Source organism: Corvus hawaiiensis, chromosome 5 (assembly GCF_020740725.1).
Source record: "Corvus hawaiiensis isolate bCorHaw1 chromosome 5, bCorHaw1.pri.cur, whole genome shotgun sequence".
Lineage (NCBI taxonomy): Eukaryota > Metazoa > Chordata > Aves > Passeriformes > Corvidae > Corvus > Corvus hawaiiensis.
The window spans coordinates 37,349,649-37,373,794 of record NC_063217.1 but is presented as its reverse complement, the minus strand read 5'-3'; the positions used below and the strand labels follow the sequence as shown (position 1 = coordinate 37,373,794).

Here is a 24,146-nt window from a genome sequence, read left to right as displayed (position 1 = left end):
GGACTGATGATGTAGAAAGGTTCTTTTGCAGTTAGGGCAGAGAGTCTTACAGAAATTATTCTTTCAACAGAACCTTTTGTATGTCAGTCACATAGTGGTAATTTGCCCATAACACCACATATGTTTCCAGTCTCCTAATAATACAGAGTAAAATTCTTGACTTCTTGCTAAATAATTTCTGTCTTCTGCAGGCTTGTAGGAATAACAAAGATTTCAAGTAGCTAATACACAAGGTGCTGTTTACATACGTTATATAAGCACACATACATAAACATACATGGTGTATGTAAACAATGTAATTCAAATTAATCAGGTGATATTTAGCCATAACACATGCTCTTACGTGTTTTCTTACCTAAGTGATCTAGCTACTGGGCCTAGTGGAAAACAAATGAGAAACTTGTGAATGAAAGCTCCAACACTAATTGTAAGAGAAACAGTTTAGCTGTTATAACTGTACACTTAGTGACACTGCTCTTTTGCAGGAAAGTGATGAGTACATTCAAGATCAGAGTTCTGTAAGTCGATCTGATACTGTACCTTGCTCAAAGATTTTATTGTCCTACATACCTTGCTTTAAGCAAGACACAGTTAGTTATGCATATCAGTAATTCATCAATTTCATGTATGTTTTAACTAGAACAAACTGTGAATTGAAACACATGGTCACTACCCTTATGTGACAGTTCAGGGAAGGCTTCTCTCCTCAATTTTTTTTCAGGGGAAGCAAAATTATCAACAAGCATTTTAATATCCTGTTTTCCAAGGCAATAGCTTGACATTTTTCTAAGTCAACTGGAAACACTCTTGGCAGGTTTACCAAGTATAAATCTAACATGTAACAGTGAACTTCTTGTTTTCATAATGTCCACAAGAATATGTACACAACTGAGAGTTCTAAATTTAGGAGATCGCTTTGGGCTTAAAAGATGTTTATTTTAACTGAACAGAAGACTACAAGAAGCAAGTTTATTTTGCAGAATAGATTGTACACCATCTTCCTCTTCCATCACGTGAATTTTCAGGGTGAAAGGATTCTCCATCCTCTTTTTCCTAGACTGTCTGAAATGCACTATTTATGACAAGTAGGAAGACTCTTCAGCGGCACCAAGACCTGCTTTTTATGTATTTTTGAGTTAAAAGGATCAAGTGAGAGACAGTAGTCCATCAACTTTCTCATAACAAGCTGGCATTCAAATGAGTGGATGAAACTGGTGAGATAATGATAAAACAGAAGAAAACCATTCAAGATCAATTATCTCACTCTGATTTGTATTTTGTTATTCTTAAACCCACCACAACCATCCCCCACCCTCCTCTGAGGACATGGAGTCAAATTCTTTTACACTAAGTTCCTGGACTATGTATCTGCTTAAGAAGTGCTCTTCAAGGCAACTCATTCAGACTTTTTCAGAGAAAAACTAGAAACAAACAAACAAACAAAAAAAAAAAAAAAAAAGGAAAGAACAGAAACAACAAATAAATGAAATATTTCTTCATTTCCAAGGAAAAATTCTGAGTTGCTCAACAAGAATAGCTTATTTCAGGCTTCAAAAACCTCCACATTCACAGGGCATTTAGCCATAAGTTTGGTGTCCAAATTTTCTCAATTTCTGACAAGCAATTGCCATGACTGTGCGAAAGCAAGGTTTAAAGTTCTGTGCCATACAAACATACAGTTTTCTAAAACCACACAAGTACTTTCATTCAGTCCTTTTGAGTAAAGTGAATTTTATGATTCTCTTTTCATCATAAAATGCTCCAAAACATCAGCTGTCATGCAGATATGAAAAGGGATGGTATTCATGAGACAAATTCACATTTGAGTGCTGCAGTTTGAGGAAGCTGCATCAAGGGAGAGGTACAACTAAAGATACCAGAGGAGAAAGAAGAGCAAAAGTCCATGGCTTTAATTACAGTGATAGGGAAGCCTGTATCTATAACTTGGTTTTTGGACTTTGCATTTAGCGTAGTGTGAGATAAAGCTTTCTGAAGTTGCATGGAGACATGAAAGCTTGCCACTGACACGGTGTGAAAGAGGAAACAAAGGAAGATTTTCTGACCGTAGGCATCATAATTTTTACACAGAAATTTGTTTCCAGATTTTTCTATAAAATTTCTAAGCTTTAAAGATCACATATTTGTAGTTTAGAGTAGATCAAATAAAGAAAGGGAAAGAGAATATTTATCTCTTTCAATTAGATGATGGAAAAATTTCAGTCCAGATGTTATATACTCTATAAAAGCAGATGTATATCTGTGATTTTGATTATTTTTCAGCCAGTATTTCTTAAGACCAAGCCATATGTTTTGATTCCATCCAGTCTGACTCATAACAAAGCAGAACAATATTTCCTCAGTACAACTCCAGCACTTGTGCTTTTCATGCAATTCCCCTCACAATGGGAAACCTTTAAAAAAAAAAAAACTAAGGAATTGAAAGAGAGTTTAAGGGAAATGGAAAGGTATGATAGTCATAAAAAATTGATTGCAATCTGTTTTCTGCTGAGGCACAAACCCACAGCTTAATCTGTAATCCATGGGTCTGATGATAACTAGTTATTTTAGCATTTCAGAAAAAGAAAACTTTTGTTTCTTTGGCAAATAACTCTTACAAATGCAAGAAACACAAAGGTACTAAAAAGGAAAACAGAAGAAAGAAACCATTGGAATTTCTTTTGTAAAAAATCATGCAGAGCTATATAAACACAGTATGTTGTAGGATTTGTTCTATCAGTTAGATAGAAAAGAATGCAAATGAATCAGCACAACCTTACCACGTATCATTGAAAAACAATGTTATTCAAATGCACGGTAAAGAATGCTGATTCTTTAGGAAGAGAAGGGAAGGTTGTTCCAACTGCCTAGGCTGTTCCTGTTTTTTTTCTGTAGGGAGTGGCTGAGAGCATGCAGCCATGCTTTGCTAATACCACTGAACATAAAAAGGATGGATGAAGGCAATAAAGTAAAACAGTAAATGTGTCCTATGTTTCTTTTGTTAATGTTGCATCACTAAAGAACTTAAGGATGGGACCTGATGCTGCTATTGACTTAGTATTAAGTTATTTGTTGAATTGTTTTTTTTCATTTTAAATTTTTAAAATAATTTCTTATCGTGCTTATTCATAATTTCTGTGTTCATGTATAGAAAAAAATCCTTTTTCTTTGCCCAAAGAGGTAATGTAAAAATACAAATGGAGCTGTTAGATAACGTGGTGATCAGTATTGTAGAAAAGACACTGTACCTGTAAACAAATTAGATACAATTAAAAATTGCAGAATTTAGTGTCGAAAAACATCAGCTTTTTTAGTGATGATTTCCAGATTCTGCCTTGCAGTAGTAGTGATTGAGCAGCTAAGGTTTAAGTAGCTGGGTGTTCTGAAGATAGTGGGCCGGGGTCTTATCCCTGGGTCTCATGGGGGACTTAAGGCATAGCTTCACATCATAAAAGAAGTAAGCTGGCTGGAATTGTTCAAACCTGGAAGCGTATTATGGAATTTTGACAGAGACCACTGTTCCATCAGCTCTGTTATCTAAACTATTCAGGTATTTTTTCCTGGGATCATTTCAGTCAAAATGAACCAGTCAATGTACAGTGGTTCAAACAAATCCAGCTCAATTTGAGGACTGCTTTGGACTTCAGAAACTGAACCTAACAGATTGCTAGCCTGAGAAGGGCCTGGGGTAGGGCCTTTGCCAGCTGATTCAAGAAATACTACAATTTCTTTTGCTCCTTTATCCAAGAAACCCTTCAGTATTATGGAACCAATAATGTCGCTTCTTTAGGTAGTTAGTTTGGGTCGCTATTCTGGAGAATATTCTAATCACCAATGCCAAAGGTATTTTTGTCTATAAATGTTAATAATTGGTTTTGAAACATGAAATGGCTGACTGGGTTATTATTTATTGATATACATACAATACACTCACAAATACGTGCAAATTTTTATCCATCCAGAAGTAATTTAGAGCTAAAGATTAATGCTAAATATAAGTGAGTGTGTTTTTTGATATAATCCTTGAAAAATTATGTCTCCTTCCTGTTCCTCAATGTTTTTGTAGAATGATTGCCTAAAAGACATTTGTGGAAATGGTGTAATTGCTCTTGAGAAATAGTTTTTTCAGCCCTTTTGAAGGCTGTGAATGTTGTTTCAGATGAGTCAGCGAATTGAAGAATATTTTATATTAAAAAGCATAGCCTTGTCTCCCATGGTCCTGACTTTGAGCATCTAGAATTGACTCTTCCTTCCCTGTTTTTATTGATAGAAATAGTGAGTTTAGTGAGCTGAGTCAGATTTCTGAAGGGCAGCCACAGAGCTGGTATGAGGGAGAGGGCAGGGCGGTGTATCTGGGTATCAGGGAGGAGGCTGGAAGGGGTGACATCACCTCTTTCACTGTCAGTGGGTTGCTGGACTGCCTTAATTTTTATCACACTCTCTTCAAGTCTATGCTTCACTCAGAACAGTGAGTGAGTTAGCAGTGATTTCAGTAATTCCATCAACACTGTGGTTGAACTAACAATAGTAAAAATAGGCCCCACTTGGCTTTCTTATGACTAATTGTAAGTCCATGATGGAGCAGGAATTGAACAATCCTCCAAAGCTGGTGCCCTAATGACTCACTCCTAAATTATACACTGTTTTTCAGGGTATACTAAGGTACACTAGATCCTAACTAGTTCCTGGAAAAATGTATTTGTTCTTGCTTTGTCGTTGTGTTTATCTAAAATGAAAATATTTTATAACCATTTAATGTCAATAAAAACACTGACTCAGGGCTATACACCCAAAGTACATATTTTGCTTTGCAGTGGCAAAAGGTTATGACATTTAATTCTTAGCCAACCTTTCACCTATCTCTATTTACTCTTCACATGCATACAGTCAGATGAAATACTGGCATTGGTAAAAACACACTGCTGTGGGTAAAATGCATTATATAATAACATGTAGTTTCTGTGTACTGCAAATTTGTCTGCATATACATATATGCGTATGTATGTGCACATGCTCACATAGTAAAGGAAACAATGGACTAGAAGGAAATAATCCACTGAGAGAAATCTCATTCTGTTGTAGGAAATCACACTATGTTCCTTCTAAGTTCTCTATTTGAAGGCTTTTGCTCCTACTGCTTTCACTAGACGTCTGTTCCAAGTACTGAAAACTCTACAGGTTAGGACTCTTTCATCTATAAGAAGAAAGTCTAAAATACTAATGATCTCCTTATTCCCCCTTGACATTCATTCTTAGCTTAAAAGAGCTCTTTTTTGTTCTTGATGTTTATCCCTCATCAGAATTACAAGAATATGCTCATTTTCTGGAAATCAGTCATATATGCCGGCTGCTTCTATTACCAGATTAAAAAATTAAGCCATTCAAGCCATCTGATGTGAAAGACAAATTTCATATTCTTTTTGTAATCTAAGTAATCCTCCTCTGGATCTGCTTTAGGTGTTTGAACATATACATTCAGAAGAGTTCCAGGATTGTTGAATGGGATCTTTTCCTAATAAAAGTGTATCTAATTATGCTTCCTATGTTTCCTTTTGCCTTTTTCCTCACCTGCAATGCATGACAGTTTAGTGCTATTCTGTAGTCATCTCTAAGTCCTTTTTTCTGGGTGTTTCAAGCCGACCAGATTCCAGCTTACTGAATAATTTGAAGACTTTCTGTTTTATACTATTGAATGAAAAGTGGCTCCTCCTTTCTTCTCTAGCATACAGGTCATTGAGAAGTTTATGGAAACTGTTTTACATATTTCCAGACAGATGTGTTTGGAGGTTGTGAAACCGAATTTTAACTCGCATGATGTTGGAGAGTTACAGAACTTGCTGTGATGGATCATGTGTACTGCTAATGTTGATCTGGCATTGTACCATGTGCTTCTAAATTGTCAAAGGATTGACCAAGCAGCAGCTATTAAATGTAACTTAATCAACTGCATATACTTCTTGGAAAGAGTTTTTGCAACCAGGAATATATATGCCTATGATTTCATAATGGCTCTGGTGTGACAGGAGTCCAGAACCACCCAAGGAATTTTCATGTTCAATGTAACATGTTTTATTGAAGCTTCATACTTATATGGAAATTTCAGCCTGTTATCCCTTTTTCTCTTTTCACTGTCTCCCTTTATTTATGGCTTAAAAAAAAGGGAAAAAAAAAAAAAAGGCTAAGGAAATCACTGTAAAGTTACAATTAATTTTCAGATAGTTTTTTTTTCCTTAACTGTGGTCACAACCATCCCTTCTTCTCTATTAACTTGCATTTTTGTAGTAATTTACCCCATTGCAAGCATGGAAAAGAGCAAAGTCAAGATTATAGAACCTCTTGGATGAGCTATAAGTAAAAACAATAATGCCAGGATCCTAGGGAAAACAAACAAACAAATAAACAAACCAAGAAGAAAAAAGGGATGGGAATTCTTCCTACCATGCTACGTAGTGAATTCTGACTGCATTCCTGTTTCAACAGAACCCATCTGTCTGCATCACAGATACAGCACTACTGAAATAGCATTCTGTCACTTTAATATACTAAATAAACCATGACAGCCATTAAGTATGAACCACGAGAACCTTATTAGAAAAATAAATTAGGATGAAGAAAAAAAAGACTTTTTAAAAAATATTGAAATTCTCAGTGTATGATTACTCATTGGTACTTACTCTACTTCCCAGAGGGCACCCAACCTTATGTTCCCTTTCTCATGTAAAATCAGATGTGCAACTGATATGGAAGAGGGAAGCAAAAGGACAATTCACCATCACCAATTAATGGTTAATGTCTTTTCTTCAGAAAGTGCTTAAGAGAAGAAATATTCCACAGTGGATCTGAGACACCTGATATAAAATCAGCCACCAGTTTACACCAAAGAGCTTACTTTTGATGGAGGAAATACTGCACTGCCTTCCCTCTCAATTTTAAAATTAGTATCTTCTGTACATGTTTTGCACAGATAATAACTAAATGAGACAAAATGTACTAAGAATCAGGTCTCTTACATTCTTGTTTCTTTAATGATTTAAGACAAATCCTTAGCATTGGGTTACTAATGTTTTTTCAGATGTTTGAAATTACATCAAGGGAAGCATTTGGATTTACTGACATTTCTGGATTTTGGAAGGGTATCTAGGTCTTTTTTCTCCCATGTGCTCTCTGAAATAACTGGCAGTCCCATTCAATAATTCTTGACATGCAGAACAGTTTGGCAGGTTCAGAGAAAAATTAAAAGTAAGTATTGATTCTGAACACATTGTCCTTAGCAATGAGAAGGAGGGAATAGAGGTGTGGGTGTATTCTTGGAAATACTGGAAACCCAGATGTAACAATATTAAATTGTTTTGCTGCATTTTACTGCAATTTATGTTACTGCAATTATATAAAAACTCAAAAAATTGAACTACATATTCTCTAGGAGCAGTGAAAGACAACTTTAAAAACAGTTTTCCATAGAGGTACTAGAGATTTCTGAATTCACCTTCTGCAAAGGTTTTTCTTCTCACCATATCCAGATGTCTTTTTGTAAATGACACTGCATTTTGGGGATAGCATCAATATGACTGTTGGGACCATAGTCAAAGAATGCTAGAAAGTTACTTTATTTTCTTCCCCTACCAGCTAATGGCTGAAACTCAATTAGAGAAAAGGTAAAGGTTACACAATAAAGAAACCCAAAATATCTCTGGAATAAAACTAGTGCTATGCAGATGAGAATAGGATCTTTAAAAAGCCATGCTTGGATTATTCTCCACTCTCTCTGGATAAGGCTTCAGGGGATATGATCCACAAAAGGGTGGAGACAGAGATCCAGGGCAACATAGCCTGTTTATATTCTGAGCATCAATACCCTCAAAGGAATGAAATGTATCCCAAAAATCCATAATAGCTTTACTGTCACTTTGCAGTAGGTCATGCTGCTTGAGATAGGTTAATTGACAGTGGGATCTCTGGTCTAAATACTCACATGAAAATGAGCTAGAACAAGATTTTTCCCTTATGAGATGTGATGGTACTAAAGTTACATTTATCCAATGATGGCAAGTTTCCCAACATTCTGAAAATCTAAAATTTCATTTCTTTATATGAACCTATCTCATTGTTACTAGTCCCAAATTATATTTTTGTATAATCATATGTATAGACTGTCACTGATTTCTTTTATGGTGGCAGTAACTTCTCTCTTCCTGTTAGGTGCAAGTAAGGTAGTTCTTAACCTGCTAAGTGAATGCTAAACACCTAATTTCTGTAAGAGAGCAAATTTCACTAAGTTTTCTAGCTGTGGCCTTGGAAATGCATAAAATAAGCTTAAGAAACTCCATATTGTCAGGAGAAATCTTTTGTTTAACGACAGCTTATCTTCTATCAAGGAACTGTCCTCCAACAGAAGTTATTCTAAGTTATAAATCAGTGAAAAATCTTAAACTGAGAATTGTCAGTGTGAATCAATTAGATATTACAAGGTTTCAAAATATTTATGCTAATAGGGGTATATCTAATGTGTAAACAGCTAGCCTATCTTTTGATGTTTGGAAGAAGTTCTTCAGGAACTATTTTCAGTTCCTTATTTGTAGTAACACTAATAACCAGAAAAGAAAAGCTGTATGTTTGACTGCTGAGCCAAAAAAATCAAAGGACACATTCAGGGAAAGGTGAATATATTTGAGCAACACAGTCTTACTCTCTGTTTCTGTATAATATCAGTTACAATGTTATTGTTTCCATGAATCTATTAGCTTGATTTTACCTTGACCTTTACCTGTCATTTCTGAGAAATTACATAATTGATTTAGCAGTAACAGAACATAGAAACTCCAAAGTTAATTCACACAAGTCACTATTTTTCTTAATAAAACTTTCATTTTTCTGTCTACTTGATATTTCTCCTCTCAATTATTGAATAATCAAATTATTTTCAAAGTAGTAGAGTACTTATTTGTTTCATTGGACTCTGCCCCTGAATTTTGCTGATCCTCTGTGATTCACTTCAAATCAAGATTTTTGGATAAGTTCCTTGCTTTAAGACTATGAACTAAATGTGTCCATGCTTTAATCAGCAATTGCAGGTTTTTTTTCCTCTCTTTAAAAAAGTATTATCATGTAACTGAAACACTTTGAGAAATAATATAAGATGATCCTCCAACTTTTATCACGAAAATTTTTCACTCAATAGCAGAAACTCCTCCTGTTTAGGTGCCAACTATATGCTGAGAACATTCCAATAGCTCTCTAACGCTGACAGAATCCTCCATAACAAATTAGTTTGTGCCTGTGGGCATACATGTATGAAAAGGGAAGGATGGAAAATCTGTTTTTTATTTACTGAAAGCAAGAAATGGCATGAGATGAATATTTACTCAAAATTTCATACTTTCTTCCTTAAAAGTACTCTTATTACAGCATGTGAATAATATGTATCTTGGCTATGATAGCGAAATTTTGTTATTACTGAGAGATGGGGACAGCTCTACTGAGCAGTCTTAAAACCTTTGAAGTTTTTGAAGCTGGGGAAGGAATTTTAAAAGGAAGGTTCACAAGAAGTGAGCAAAATATTTTGCTCAAATAAGTGATGAAGCTTGCTAGTATTTGTGCACAAAAGATCTATGGATTAGAATGGCTGAGCACGAATCAGCAGAGGCATGAAGCCGTGAAAAAGAAAATGTATAAACAGAGCTGTATGTCCAAAACACACTAAGTAATCCCTCTCCTCTGCACCTCACTACCAAGGCTTCCATGAGAACACTTTGTACAGTTCTGTTTTTTCCTCTCCAAAACAGGCAGAGGATTGGCTGAAACGCATGTAGAGGAGAGAAGAAACAGTGATTTCAAAGCTGGAAACCATGATCTATGAGGAAAGAATAAGTGATTTGGATTTTATTTTCTTGGAAAACAAAAGAGAAAAACAAAGGAATATGGTGTGGAGAAGGAATGCATTAAAAAAGTAATTAGCAAAGAGGAAGGGAGTAATGCTTTCCCTGTTTGTTGTAGATAAAATGAGAAATAATAGCCTAAATTGCAAAAAGAAGGAGTTATATATTTAGAAAAAAACTTCTAAGAGTAAGAATAATGAGCTGCTGAGAAGCTGTGAAGTTCTTTAAAAACAGATTTAGCAAGTGTCTGTCCACACATATGTATCTGATTCCATGTTAACTCAGAAATCCCTTTTTTTTTCTGTGATTTTATGTTCACTTACAATACACATTCTAGGTACACTGAACATATGAATTTGCATCACATAACCAGTATTACACCTTTTTTACTTAGCCAAAATATTTAGTTATAGAATATTTCAAGTGTATCCCACAGCCTGCGGGATGGACTCATGTTGGAGAAGTTGATGGAGGACTGTCTCCCATGGGAGGGACCCCACGTCAGAGAAGATGAAGAGTTTGAGGAGCCTCCCTTCTGAGGAGGAAGGAGTGGCAGAGACAATGTGTGATGAACCGATGGCAACCCCCATTCCCCATCCTCCTGTGTCACTGAGGGGGAGGAGGTAGAGAAAGAGTGAATTTGAGCCTGGGAAGAAGGGAGGAGTAGTGGGGAGGTGTTTTCAAGATTCACGTTTGTTTCTCACTATGCTACTTTGATTTGATTGGCAATAAGTTCAGTTTATTTCTCCAAGTTAATTCTGAGGTTTGCCTGTTACAGTAACTGCTGAGTGATGTCTCCCTGTCCTTGTCATCTTGAACAATGAACCTTTCCTTATATTTTCTCTCCCTTGTCCAGCTGAGGAGGAGTGCCAGAGTGGCTTTGGTGGACATTTTGTAGTGGGTCAGCCTGCTACAAAAAATCTGAAAATAATAATGCTATAATTTTGTACTTTACTCAATGTATTTTATTTATTTTATTTCTCACTTATGTTTCCAATAAAATTATTGATTTCAGATAAAGGTGAATTCTAATTTGACTAAAAATAAACAATCATCAGTGTGAATTTTTTTTTAAATTTTGTTTTTCATAGTTATTGGAAACCCAACTATTTAGACAGATCTATTTCATAAGTAATATTTACTCTCTACAATATCCAAGGGTGATTCCTGTGCAGGTAAAACATGAGTAAAATCTGTTTAATCACCTCTGCTCAAAGGTCAGATCAAAGGCAAGTTCTTATCAGCACAGAAACTCCAAGAAGGCAGCTTACAGGTCTGGACTTGGAGCAAAGATATCTCTGTTCAATGGTGTATCTGGTTGGAGGGTGTATGCAGATTCTGAAGAAGTCCACTTCCTTCCACAAAAGATTTTGTTTATTTTAATAAGATTACTGTACAGGGAAAGGCAAGAGCTGTTAATGTTGGATGGATTTAGAATGTTGATAGAGAAAATTTCACTTTGGGTTTTCAAGTGGGAAAGGAACTAAAGCATGAACCATTTGGGATAGTTATGGATATTCTCTAAAACTTGAAATGAAAAGAAAAAAGTGATCTTTTTCTAAATCTCAACTCAAATATATTGTCTAGAGCTAGGTGATTTAAGTATTTCTTTCCTTGTTCTGACCTCTGCTGACTATTTACTGTCTAGATATAAACAGCACAAACAAAAATATTTCGTTTGTTTCCATAGGTTTTTATTACTAGATTTAAAAAAATAAACAACAAACAGGAGGATGAAGGAAGTGTCAAAAAGTTGTATAATGAAAAGAATTTTTTTGGTAGTGTTTCTGGATGTTGCATAATTACTCTGTTACCACCTCTGACAAAATTTTCCATGTTTATTTTACTATTTAAAATATTATAGTATAACTGAAACCAGCCACTCTTGAGGTCTGTGGAAATATTTTTGCTTCAGGCAGAGCTAGACTTGATGGCAATAGAATTAAGAGAGGCAGGATGGCAAGCATATTTTACAGATGTTCAAGTTTGGTTCAGATGTTCAAGTTCAATTGAGATTCTGCTGCACTTTTTTTTTTACGAAGCGAATAAATAGCTCATTAACTTACAGGCACACAACAATTAAACACTGGAAAGGACTCTGAGTTTGCTTAACTCCTGAGTTTGGAACATCTGTTTAAGGTCTGAAGCAAATTGAAGTTTTTCAGAAAGATTATGTCAAAGATGATGATTCAATTTCCTCTGAAAAAACAATAATTAAAATTCCGGTTACAATGAGATATATAACCACTGCCTTTTGTAAGCAGGTGGACCATCCTGATCCAATTTCTCAGACATTTTTCCATTGACTTCAGACCCACAAAACAGGGCTATTGGTAACTACCCATACAGGCTTGACAGCAAATTCTAGTTCAAAATAGATTCACAGAAACTACAGCCACTAAGAGTCTGTCAAGGATATTAAGCTTAGAAAATTGCAAGCATAGAATGAACTCAGTCACTCACTGATTTAAACTATTGGCTATGCAATTTGAATTACATCTTTCAATGGAGACTTACATCAGGCAAGATGGATGGGCATGCATAGTTTGTAACATTCCCACAGAGGTGATATTGCAAGGTTTTTCTCCCAGTAGACAGCTCAGAGTGGTCTGGTAGCCTGGTTAGATATTGTGAAAAAAAATATTTTGTTTTGGATGGTTTTGCACAGGCCCCAAGAGGTATGCAGGTTATTTTGCTCTGTTGGTTACGAGTGAAATATTCTGCTTTAATTTAAAAAAGGTTAAGTAACCTTACAAAATTCACGGATGAGTTAATGCTGGCTGTACCCTGAAATTACCCGGTAGACATCTCATAAGTATTAGAGAATGGGATATGGCTGCATGAGAGCTAGTACAGGTTCAGGAGAGATTACGAGGGTAGACAGGAAAACAGCGTGTATAGGATTTTCTGTGTGTTTACAGTAATTGTCCTGTGGTCGCTTTGGACATCCCAAAAGAATTGTACTCCTCAGGTGAAAACAAGGAAGGAATTTAAAAAAAAAAAAAATAAATTATGATATGATTTAGACATAGGTTTGATATTTTTAAAATATGTAGTGAAAAAAATACTTACAGAAGACTTAAGAAAATTTGGACCTACTCATACTGAAAACCGAGCTTGAACTTTTTTCCAGGATTAGGTAGTAAAGGAAGAAAAGAGGTGAGGAAAGGATCTAAGTACCTGAATTTTCCAGTAACTCTTATGCCAAGAGAATGGTCAGGGTTTTCATGTTAATTTGTGTCCATACTTTCCCTTGAAGGGGTGCTAGAGTGGGAACACAAGCATGAGTATTATATGTAAGAATAAAGTATTAGAGGTTTAATAATCTGAAAGACAATATAACTGTTCTAGAAGTGGAGCAGCTGTGTGAAATGTTGATGCCAGTCACAAGGGAGAAATAATTAGAAGGTGAGCAGGGATAACAAACCAGTTTAATACACTTGCCGTGTGTCGTAGGGTGGTGTTGGAATGCACTGCCTTTCAAATGAAAGCAGCATTCTGGAGGTGGTGTTAAGAAATGAAGGAATTAACTCTGGGGTGAAATCAGTATGTAAGGAGCTCTCAGAAAGGGGCCTTCTTGTATCATCAAGACTTTGCCTGAACACTGAACTACTGCCACAACCAGTAACACCTTTTCCCTGTTCCCTCATCTAGAAGCTGCTTTGATACTGCTTCAAAACCCTTCAGAAATTTACTTGGTCTCATGTATTTGCAAAAAAACCAAAAAACCAAAAAACCACCAAAAAAAACCAAAACCAAAACCAAAACAAGGGTTTTTTTGGTACTTATAAACCTTAGTTAAATCTGAGGCTACTGGAAAGGGGACAGATTACATTTGAAAGTGCTTTTAAATTTGTTTTCTCAAAATTGTTGGTATAAAATTGTTTCTGTACTATGTCTGACCACAGCCACATACAATTCAAAAGTTTCCTGTTGGAGCGAGATATGCTCTTCTTGACTTATTTTCACTGAACTTCTTTTATTGTCAATGCAGTTAGATACAAAGTGTAAAGTAATTCAGTTGCATTATCGTTGAGGAGAGCCTGCAAAGCCTAGTGGGAAAAGAGTTTAACAACCACAATACTCATTGATTTTTAAGTTGTAAATACTTCTGTGAACCTTAAACATACAATTCTTTAACTTTGGAGAGATATTTTATTAACTAGTACTAAATTCAAAATTAATAATGTTCATCATGGTCCTATTTAATTAGCATCTAAATCATGAAAGAAACTATATGTTGTACTCTCTTGAGAAATGAAGGACAAACAATAAATGGATCTTAGTGGTGCAATCTAGTATCTATTCTAGTCTGTAACTATTCTGTAGTATCTATCTATAATAATATTCTCAGTACCATTTCAGATCTAAGTTCAGGGTGCTTTTACTGCTGTTCCCATATCTGTTCAGTGAATGTGTAAAGGGATGAAGTCTGCTAGGAAAGCAAGAGGGTAGTGATGCAACAAGCTATCACAAGACAAACTGAGTTACAGGTTTACACTGTTTATATTGCTGAAGTGTATGGGCTCACCTCAGCTTAGATATGAGATAATATGAAGTTATCTATTCCTCAGTGAAACCTGTATATCATAGAGTGGTTTGGGTTGGAAGGGACTTTAAAAATCATCTCGTTTAAAGATCATGCCCAGAGCTCCATCCAACCTGCTTTTGAACACTACCATGGGTGGGGCAACCGCAGCTTCTTTGGGAAACCTGTTCCAGTGCCTCACCACCCTCACAGGGAAGTATTTCTTCCTAATACCTCATCTAGACCTACTCTCTTTCAGTTTGTATCCACTCCCCCTTGTCCTATGCAAAAAGTTCACATGCCCTTGAAAAAAGTCTCTATCTTTCTTGTAGGTTCCCTTCAGTTACTGGAAAGCCTCAACTAAGTCACCCTGAAACTTATTTATACTACCTTGTGTTTGTGACATCATGACAACACACATGTGGTTAATAAGTGGAATGGCTGTTGTGCATATCTAGTAAGTGATGCATCTAATAAGTGATTCTCATAGCTGTGCCTGTACTCTGAAGGCGTCCTTACCGTGAGGAATTTACTCCAAAGACCTTCAATGTTTAATTTTGTTTCTAAGACAGCATAACCTCAAAACGTTTCCATCACTTTCCAAATGAATTATGATTTGTAGCATGACCAGTAGCTATATTTTATAAATTTCCTTCTTAATAATGACTGTCAGTGTGGGAGATGTCTTCAGGAAGAATGCATTTTGCTGACTTTTGTCCCTGAACAAAACGCATATTCCCCAAACATGCCTCAATCCGTATGAGAGGGCGCCATCTTGTGGTGTAATTTATACTGTCCTGAGACACGACGATGCTTTTGCCCCAATAAAACAAGAAATGGCTGGGGAGGGACACCTGGTTCGCATATAACGCAATGAAGTATAATTGCAGCTTTTAAAAACTTCCAATAACCTCCTACTTTAAACATGTTAATCCTAATTCGAGCAACGTGTTGATTTATTCTGATCTCTACATGGGGTTTACTCCTACTTCATACAGAATCACAGAATGGGTCAGGTTGGAGGGGACCACAGCAGCTCATCTAGTCCAATCTCTGCCTAAACAGGGTCATCCTAGAGCACAGGATTTTGTCCAGACACTTCTTGAATATCTCCATGAAGGAGACTCCACAACCTGTCTGGAAAATCTGTTACAGTGCACACTCACCCACAAAGTAAAGATCTTCCTCATATTCAGGTGGAAAACTAACTGTATCATGTGCTTTTAAAAACAACTGCTTCATATCTTCTGTACCTACTCAACATGCTTAATGAGAATAAATAAACACATCCAAAGTAAAACTGAGGAGTTTTCAAGGCAGGTCAGTATGTTATTTGGCTTGTTAAGAGAGGAAATAAAACATGAGTGGGTTGAGGCTGAACTCAATACCTCAGTAGAGGTTTTAAATGCAGATTACTCAAACAGGGACTAATATTACAAGCAAAGTATTTTCAGCCTTGTGAGGGAAAGTGCAAAGCCCTGCACCTTGGGAGCAACAGCGCCCACGTGGCAGTGTATGCTGAGGGCTGAGCATCTGGAAAGGGGGTGTTCAGAACAGGACCTGGGGTCCTGTGGGCCTCAGGCTGAACACGAGCCAGAAACGGGCCCTTGTGGCAAGGACGGCTAGTGCTGGGCTTGGCTGCATTAACAGTGTTGCCAGCAGGTTGAGGGAGATGATTGCTCCCTTCCACTCTGCACTGGAGTGGGAGTCCAGCCACACCTGGACTACTGTGTCCAGTTTTGGGGGATTTCATCAACTTGTGTAAAAATTTGTGTGAAGTATGTAAAGAAGATGGAGTCAGGCTCTTCTAAACAGTGCTCAGTGGCAAGATTGGAGGCAATGGGCACAACCCAAAACACAGGATGTTCCCTTTGAATATCGGGAAACACTTTTTATTCTGAGGGGGACTGAGCACTGGCACAGGTTGCCTACAGAGGCTGTGGAGTCTTCATCCTTGGAGATACTCAAAAGCCATCGGAACATGGCCCTGGGCAACTGGCTGTAAGTGGCCCTTCTTGAGCAGGGGTTTTGCACAAGGGGACTACCAGAGTCCCCTTCCAACCTCAGCCACTCTGTGACTTTGTAACTCTGTGAAATGAAATGAACATGGAAATGTTTAAATATTTCATTTTTGTTAATGAGAAAATATTCTATATAAAATATATACTTGTTTGTTAAATGTTTGGAAGTATTATTAAATTTTTTGAGAAAGTATGATTCAGTTCCAAAATGAAAATTGCTCTGTAATTCTAGGTCTGTGACTTTTGAGGATTGTTGTCCTGGGTTTTAAATTCACAGGCTCGTGTCTTATTCAGAAAAAAAAAGAATGTTCTCAGATCCTGATAGTGTATAGATAGTAAAAAATAAAATCCACTGTATGGGCTATGTGAAATTAAATATTTCTAAAATTTTTTAAAATAGCTAGGTATTTTTAAAACTATTAGGTTAAAACTATTATTATATGCAGTCATGAAAAAGAGGATATTTGATATCTGTTTTTCCAGAACTTTGTTTTGAAAGGGTCATGTACTTTATGCCATAAATCCCACATTAATCTCTTTAAGATCTGTCACTTCTTTTCCCTATGATCCTCAGGTCACATTACCTGGCTGTTACTTTCTTTTTTAGTTGCTTATTGCACACCTGGTACAGTGCATTTGCAGTTGTCGTGCTCTGGGAACTGTGTACCTCATCATGAAAATGTTTGCTACTGCAGTAGTTTCGTGACATGGTTGCTTGTGAATATGTCTGAACAAGGGCAGAGGTACCACCTATGCTTTGCTTTTATTAGGGAAGACAATACAGTATAGATCTGCTGGAGGAACAGCTGTCACAAATAGCAAAGATCTGAGAGTTCTGCAGGCTCTGTGAAGGCTCACTCAAGATTTCTGCTAAGGCTTCTCTGGTGCTCTTGTTTCATCTGACTGTTCCTTTGAGAAATTTCCATTTTATAAAGCTCCAAGCTACAGGTTTGCTGAACTGAATTACTTGAAACTGATAATGGAAATACTTCATTTGTGATTATGTCAAAATTGTTGTTTTGGGTCCCATCTACGTGATAAGCAAACTGGGAGGAGTGAACTGATGTTGCCTTTTGTCACATGTGGGCAGGGAGTGACAAAGCGCTGTGCTGTCTCCTACAGATATGGCTGTTACTGAGATGTCCATTCTCTGTGCTCTTTATACGAGCATTAACACTGCTGTAACCAGATTAGAAGAACTCAGACTGTTCTCAAATGTCTTCTTATCTGCCAACTTCAAGCGTTTTCTATCAAGGAGTACAAAGGAGGTGCTCAGAGATCTACAGAATTTTCATAAGGCTATTTTGCTGCAAGTGAAACTCTTTGCCTTTTTGATAAGATCAGCAGGACTATTTTGGAGTGGGTGTACTTATTTCAATAGGAATTTATCAGGATAACTTTCCCTGAGTTTTCAGAACAAGGTTTTTTTGGAGCTAGAACCCATATAACAATCAAAGACACTCTATTCCTTCTCTCTCTTGCTTTCACTCCTGAAATACTTAATAGTAGTGCACAGTAATTACTCTTGAGGTTTTCATCCTTCTTTCCCATGGTGTTGATAGTTCCTTTTTTGACTTTAAATTCATTGTCTTAAATATCATAAAAATAATTCCACAGTTTCTGAAAAAAGATAAGTTTATTTTTCTTTGAACAAAATATCTACAATGACATGGGTGACACCATAAATTTCACATTTTTAACTCTTCTGACTGCAGAGAATGTCAGTTTAAGTGCAATATGATACTGTAATACAATGAAAAGGAATCTAATCAAATCCATGCACAACACATTTATAGATTTCTACGTAAAAAGGAAGTACTTTGAGATGAAATTGCTGTCAGAGAGAACTCACAGGAGAATATTTTGAAAACTCACAGACAAATTATTAATACACTACCATATCACTTTTTTTCTGTTTTTCTTGCTGTAGCCTTTAAAAAGCCAGGTTCACTAACACACAAAATACTCTATACTATGTTAAACCTTTATGTCAAAAGCTTATGGCGCAATTTCTTCTTATACAGCTCACAATTCCACGTTCATGGAAAACCAGTAGCTACTTTAGTCCATTTCATCTGTTAGTATCACTCTGTCACACATTAAAATACAAACATAAGAAATGTTTCTTGCATATTTCACAAAGATGAAAGTGAAGAAGTGCAGTAATATTCGAGAATGTCAAGAAGACAGGATGAGCCAACACTTTTTCTGGCATTAATCCACTGCTTCTAGCAATCTAACCTGCTTCCACAAGCCTTCCAAACTGATAGTACTTCAGTAATTACTGGAGGTGATTGTTGCCTGAAGACATGTTTTCTGAAACCACTCCAAAACAGAACACCCGTTTTATTACTAACAAGTAGTCTGGTTTGAGATTTATATTATTCTTAGCTGTCTCAAAAAGGAAAAAAGCTGTGAAATCTGATATAGTACTCATCTAACCATATGATTGTACAGTAAGATGTGGATAAAGTTATTTTACTACCTCACAGGGGTACTGTGTGTGTTACTAGCTCCTTCAGCAATTTCACATTTTAAAACCAAATTATATTGTGTTGGATTAGATTAATTCCCATTATAGCTCAAACAAGAGCAGAAGTTGCACAAAAAGTGTATCTTTTGCAACCAACCATGTCAGCTTGGGCTGGGAATGGTATAAATAAATTAATTTCCTTCTACTATATAATTATTGCTGAAAATAATACTTTTTTTTTCTAAGGTTAAGGAAGACTTTTTATCTTTCCCTACTGTTAAAAAATATAAGGTTTTGTAGAGTTTATTATATTCTATCTTTATCTACATTATCATTCTACAGACCTGTAAAGGACTATACACAAAATGGAAGCAATACCTCACGCCTTAAATGTAAAGTGCACATTTAATCACCTAGATTATTTCTGTCTAGTGACAGAACCATCTCTCACACATCACAAATGATCCTTTATAAAGCAGATTTTGGAATGAACTATAAGAAAAGGAATCCAAAGAAAACTAATGTATGATTGAGCTGAAAAAATAATTAAATTTTAAGTAAATGCTCTGTTTTTCCTGAATTATACTAACCTGTTTAAATAATACTGCTTGCTGTAAAAACTCCTTGAAAGTAAAATGTACTTTATGTGTTAAAATAGCTAAGTAGTAAAATCCTAGTATTCCTTATTTCCTTTCATCTTCAAGTCTCCCATGGTCTATCAGCATTATAGAGAAAAAAACCATCCCTCTAACCATGGAAGCCTATTGTGCTGATATTTGAATATAGTTTTAAAAATAAAATGCATTTTGCTGTTTGGAATTTAAGCAGGAGTTTGGTATGGTAGTAGTTGAGTATTTCTACTGCACCTCTAAGAGGCTTTTCTTCTCCTCTCTCAAGGTACTGAAGTTTTTTGCCTTATGAGGGGTGACATGGATTCGGCCACACCTCTCTTTAGTGCAGAATGAAAAGACAGTCATGTGAGAGGTTCCAGGCACTGCTTTGGGGTTTCTCTCTCCCTATGGCCCCTGTTCTGCTATGCCCAGCCCAGACTTTTCATCCTGTATCTTCCTGTTCTGCTTCTCTTTCCACCAAGAAAAGAGGATGGTGGGGAAGTCAATCTGCACAGGTAGAAACTACTGTCACAAAACAATATAAACTTTGCAGCAGATGATATAAACTGTTTCCCCCTGTAGCTACTGCTTCCACCTGAACCAGTGCACCTATGGAGACACTGAGAGATTGGGAAAAATACTAAGAGTGCCTCATCTTTTCTTTTCCCCTTAATGGTGACTGTGTCAGCTCCTCAGTAGCTGTTTTACTGGGATATTCTCCCAGATCCTACTGTGTCTCCCTCTGTTCTCATTGTGTTACAATGTCCTTCTAGTGCCAGTATTTAATTTCTGATGTATAGGGCTGGTCTACAGAAATCACAAAAACATGACCTGAGAAGTACAGGGTCTGCACCTACGGTGAATGATGACTTGGGACAAAGCTGCATTAGCCTGTCACACGGGGTTTGTGCTTATGAGAAGCCTTCTGGTGTGGCTTTGCCAAGGACTTGTCCTCTGCAGAGCCCAGGTCCAGTGACAGTGAAGTGAGGTAGCTAACTTCTTCTGCCTAATGAATGGGGTCTTTTTTATATGCAGGAGAAACCCTGCTAGATACCATTTGCCTCAAGCATTATTTCCTTGATTTTTTTCTGCATTTCCACTGCCTCTTTCCTGGAAGTGTAGCATAAATACTGCAGTCTGATAAATACTGTGGAGTACCTTTCAATTCTTGTATCTTAACATCATTTCCTGCTGCTTCACTATACAAAGTGCAAAAAAATCATCTCTTACACTAATCTTAGCTGGTGTTGGTAACTGTTGATTCCAGCTTTGCTGGCAGTTTTGGACTATTCCCAATGTCAGTGGTGAATAGCAGGCATTTTTGCCTTGAAGCTTCTTATCATCTTAAATGACATTTTTCGCTTTCTCTACTATGTGACTTTATATTAAGTAATTTAGGAATAATCTAAATGAACTTAACTTTAAAGTTCTGATTTCTTTTGAAAGACACATTATTAGTGGACTACAGAGGCTTCTGGCCTTGGCAAATGTTTTGGTTCCATTAAAAAAGTCCCCAAAACCATCAGCTCCAGGGAGATCTTGGTTCCATTGTATCAAAACAGAATCACATGCCAAATGTTATATGCATTTGAAAACAGCCCTTAAACTAAGTACAGTTGATTTTGCTGATAACAGAAACAAGTTAACATCCCTTTCCATACAATAAAACTAACCCTAACTTTGAGAGAGAGCAGACACGGTATCAGAAAAAAAAGCCAAAGAGTGAATTGATTTTAGATATAAATGAAGAAAAACTAGAAAAGAATAATAGTTTTAAAAGGAAGGTGGATTATACATGTTCCTTCTGATGCAGTTTAACAAAATGTGAGAGCTACTATTAGAGAAACTCTCTAACTAATCCTTGGAGGAAAACAATAACAAATGAAACCAAACCCAAGGTTGCTATGTTACAATCCCTAATGCAGAGTTCCACTGCTTCTGTTACTTCATATGCACCATGCCCTCGGCAGTGCACCAGATGTTTGCCTCCAGCTGATTCTGCTTTTCTACACACATTCTGATCATCAACAAAGCACACATTTTAAACATGTTCAAAATAAAAATATTTTGCAATGAGAATCGGCCTCACCTACTGGGTTTAGAGTATCTAATAATTCTAAATGCTATATTTCCACATCTTACCAAGGTTTTGTTTTGCCAAGAGATTGACAAAATTAATTACTCTTGCCTAGACACTAAGCCATAAATGTGATCCATGGTGTTACAATTTTAAGAAGTAACTACTATGACTTATTTAAACCTAAACAGGGAAGATCTTTCTAAGAGTTTTAATAGTTGTTCTGCTATTTATTAATGTGAAATACAGTAAATGTAAAGGACCATCCAGGTATTTTTTTATGTTTTAGAACAGCTGCATGTTTTTCCGAAGTTGTAAAGTGCTTCTTAACCAGTATCTAAGTCATATTAATAAACTTCAAAGAACGAGTCAGAAAATTTGACACATTCATAAATTAAACTTCCTGTAATTATGTAATATATAGGAGATGAATGTGCATAAACATAACTGTATTCATCCTCCAAATGCTTCAGTGAAGCAGTTGACTCTTTGCTTTCAGTTTTGGTCCAAGATCTCTTTGCATTGAATCAAAATGAAGCATTGCAAAATTTTGATGTAATTTGTCTATTTCACAAGCTGTATGAGTTTTATGAATTGAGAAAGAAACCACTTAAAAATATAAAAAATATTAAAAAAATATGTTTAAATTATCAATGTATAAGTAATTAAATGAAAAAAATCCTTTACAGGAATTAATATTTTACAAATTTTAATGTATTTATCATATGATATGAAGACTGTTAGGCTGTTTACTTTGTGCTGTCTGAGATTATTTCAACATACACCCTCCAGGGGAACAGTAATTTGAAGTACATTGAATAAATTATATGACTTAAATGTGTTAAATATGTTCATTGCAAAACCACCAGTACTGTCCTTAAGACTAGATCAAGTCATTTAAACTGTTGTGTCCAATCAGAAATTTCTCATTATATTGTAAAATTAAAATAAAGCTTACAAACACTAATCTGTTCTGTAATACTGTGGGATTTACCTAGGGTATCCTGGAAACATTTTTAAAATTAAAAATACACCAGAATTTAAAAAATTTAAGGACCATCAAAGAATACTGTACATTTATACCACTATGTAACAGTATGTATAAATACTTGGCAGTAAAGCTTCAGTAGAGAGTGATTTTCAATGAAAAAGTTATTAATATTTAGTTTGACAAGGAAAGTTTGTAATAGCAGATGTATCTTCTCTGGGTGTCATTCTTCCATCCCACTGTAGCTGGTCATTGCAGGCTGTGCAGGATCCTTTTTCTCCCCCTCATTTTAACTCTTCTGATCACTCCTCTGATGTGCATTTCTAACAAGAAGCCTCCTGTTGAGTGTGACAGCCAGATCTTTATGTACTGCAAGCCTTAATCTTGTTATTGGTGAATGTCCTCATGCCTGATGATTTTGTAGATTACCCAATAAAAAATGTTGAAAATCAGAAAGGCTAATGGGAAACAAGCTCTGGATATTGTGTCTATCTTCTTGGCCCGGTCAATGAATACCTTTCTCATCTCATCAGGGCTTTTTGGTACAGCTTGAACAGGATTATTTGGCCCCTTTTGTGTCATTCCGTCTTTTGCTGGCACACATGGGCCCACTCCATATGCTGTAATGCTAAACTGACTATCACGTGTATCATCATCCTGTTGGGGAAAAAAAAAGAAAAGAAAGAAGGGCAAGAAGGTTTTTTTTAAATTATTATTTACAGAAACCTTACCTGCTTCTAAATAGCAGTTGCACCATTACCTCATCGACTTCTTGAATCCACAGCTTATCTTAACCTGTTGAAATTTCATCCCTATCAGAGTCTGTTAAAAATATTGCTGGATCCTTAACAGGCACAGAATTTTCTATTTGTTTATAGAGTCTGTAATCCATTTAGTGAAATGAGAAAGCTTAGTAAACTAGTGGTAATTGGGCACACAATTCACTTTAAGTTTCTCCATTTACAGTAAATATGTGAAGTCTTCAAATGGACAAACTTCACACTGGTCTTTTAGAAAACAGCTATTAAGTCTGTAGATTGCCTTACAACCTAGGATCCTGGCCTCTGGAGATACTCCTCATAAAATCACTAATGATATGAACATTAATTATATTTGTGAGAATTCTGCCTATCTGGCCACTGTATAATTAATCAATCTTATCTGCATGTCTAATATCTGCTGTTCCCTGTGAATAATACATCAGATAAAGAGAATAGTACATAAAATGTCTTAGTTTAAAATAAACAGAAGCTAAAAGCCTGATTTTTCTTCTGACTTATTCTTCTGTCAGTTCAGGGCAAAACTGGCAAAGACATTCAGGATTAAGGAACTATAAAAGAAAGTGATTCTTAATCACATGGCACAGAAACAGAAGTGAATATTCTGAAGATATACATATTTTCGTAACATACAAATAAACAATGATGCTTGTGTCTGGAGACATGTTTTTTACTCCTCTTTACCTGGTTATAGGTATCCTCAAGTAATTAAAAAGGCACCTATGCAGACAAATAAATGATACATAATCTGTGAAGTCAGGACTAAATTTGGTTCTGAAATATATTCCACCGTACTC

The 24,146-nt window shown here is 36.0% G+C and overlaps 1 protein-coding gene across 4 annotated transcripts in view; it reads right to left on the bottom strand.

The window, feature by feature from the left end:
- Positions 1 to 18,038: 18,038 nt before the first annotated feature.
- GLRA3 (glycine receptor alpha 3) overlaps positions 18,039 to 24,146 on the bottom strand; it is a 91,678-nt gene continuing 85,570 nt past the window's right edge. For all 4 annotated transcript variants that reach the window (XM_048304242.1, XM_048304241.1, XM_048304243.1 and 1 more), the window contains one exon: positions 18,039 to 23,227. In XM_048304242.1, coding sequence (XP_048160199.1) covers positions 22,958 to 23,227 — 270 coding nt within the window. In that variant the 3' untranslated portion in view covers positions 18,039 to 22,957. The remainder of the gene's footprint in view (positions 23,228 to 24,146) is intronic.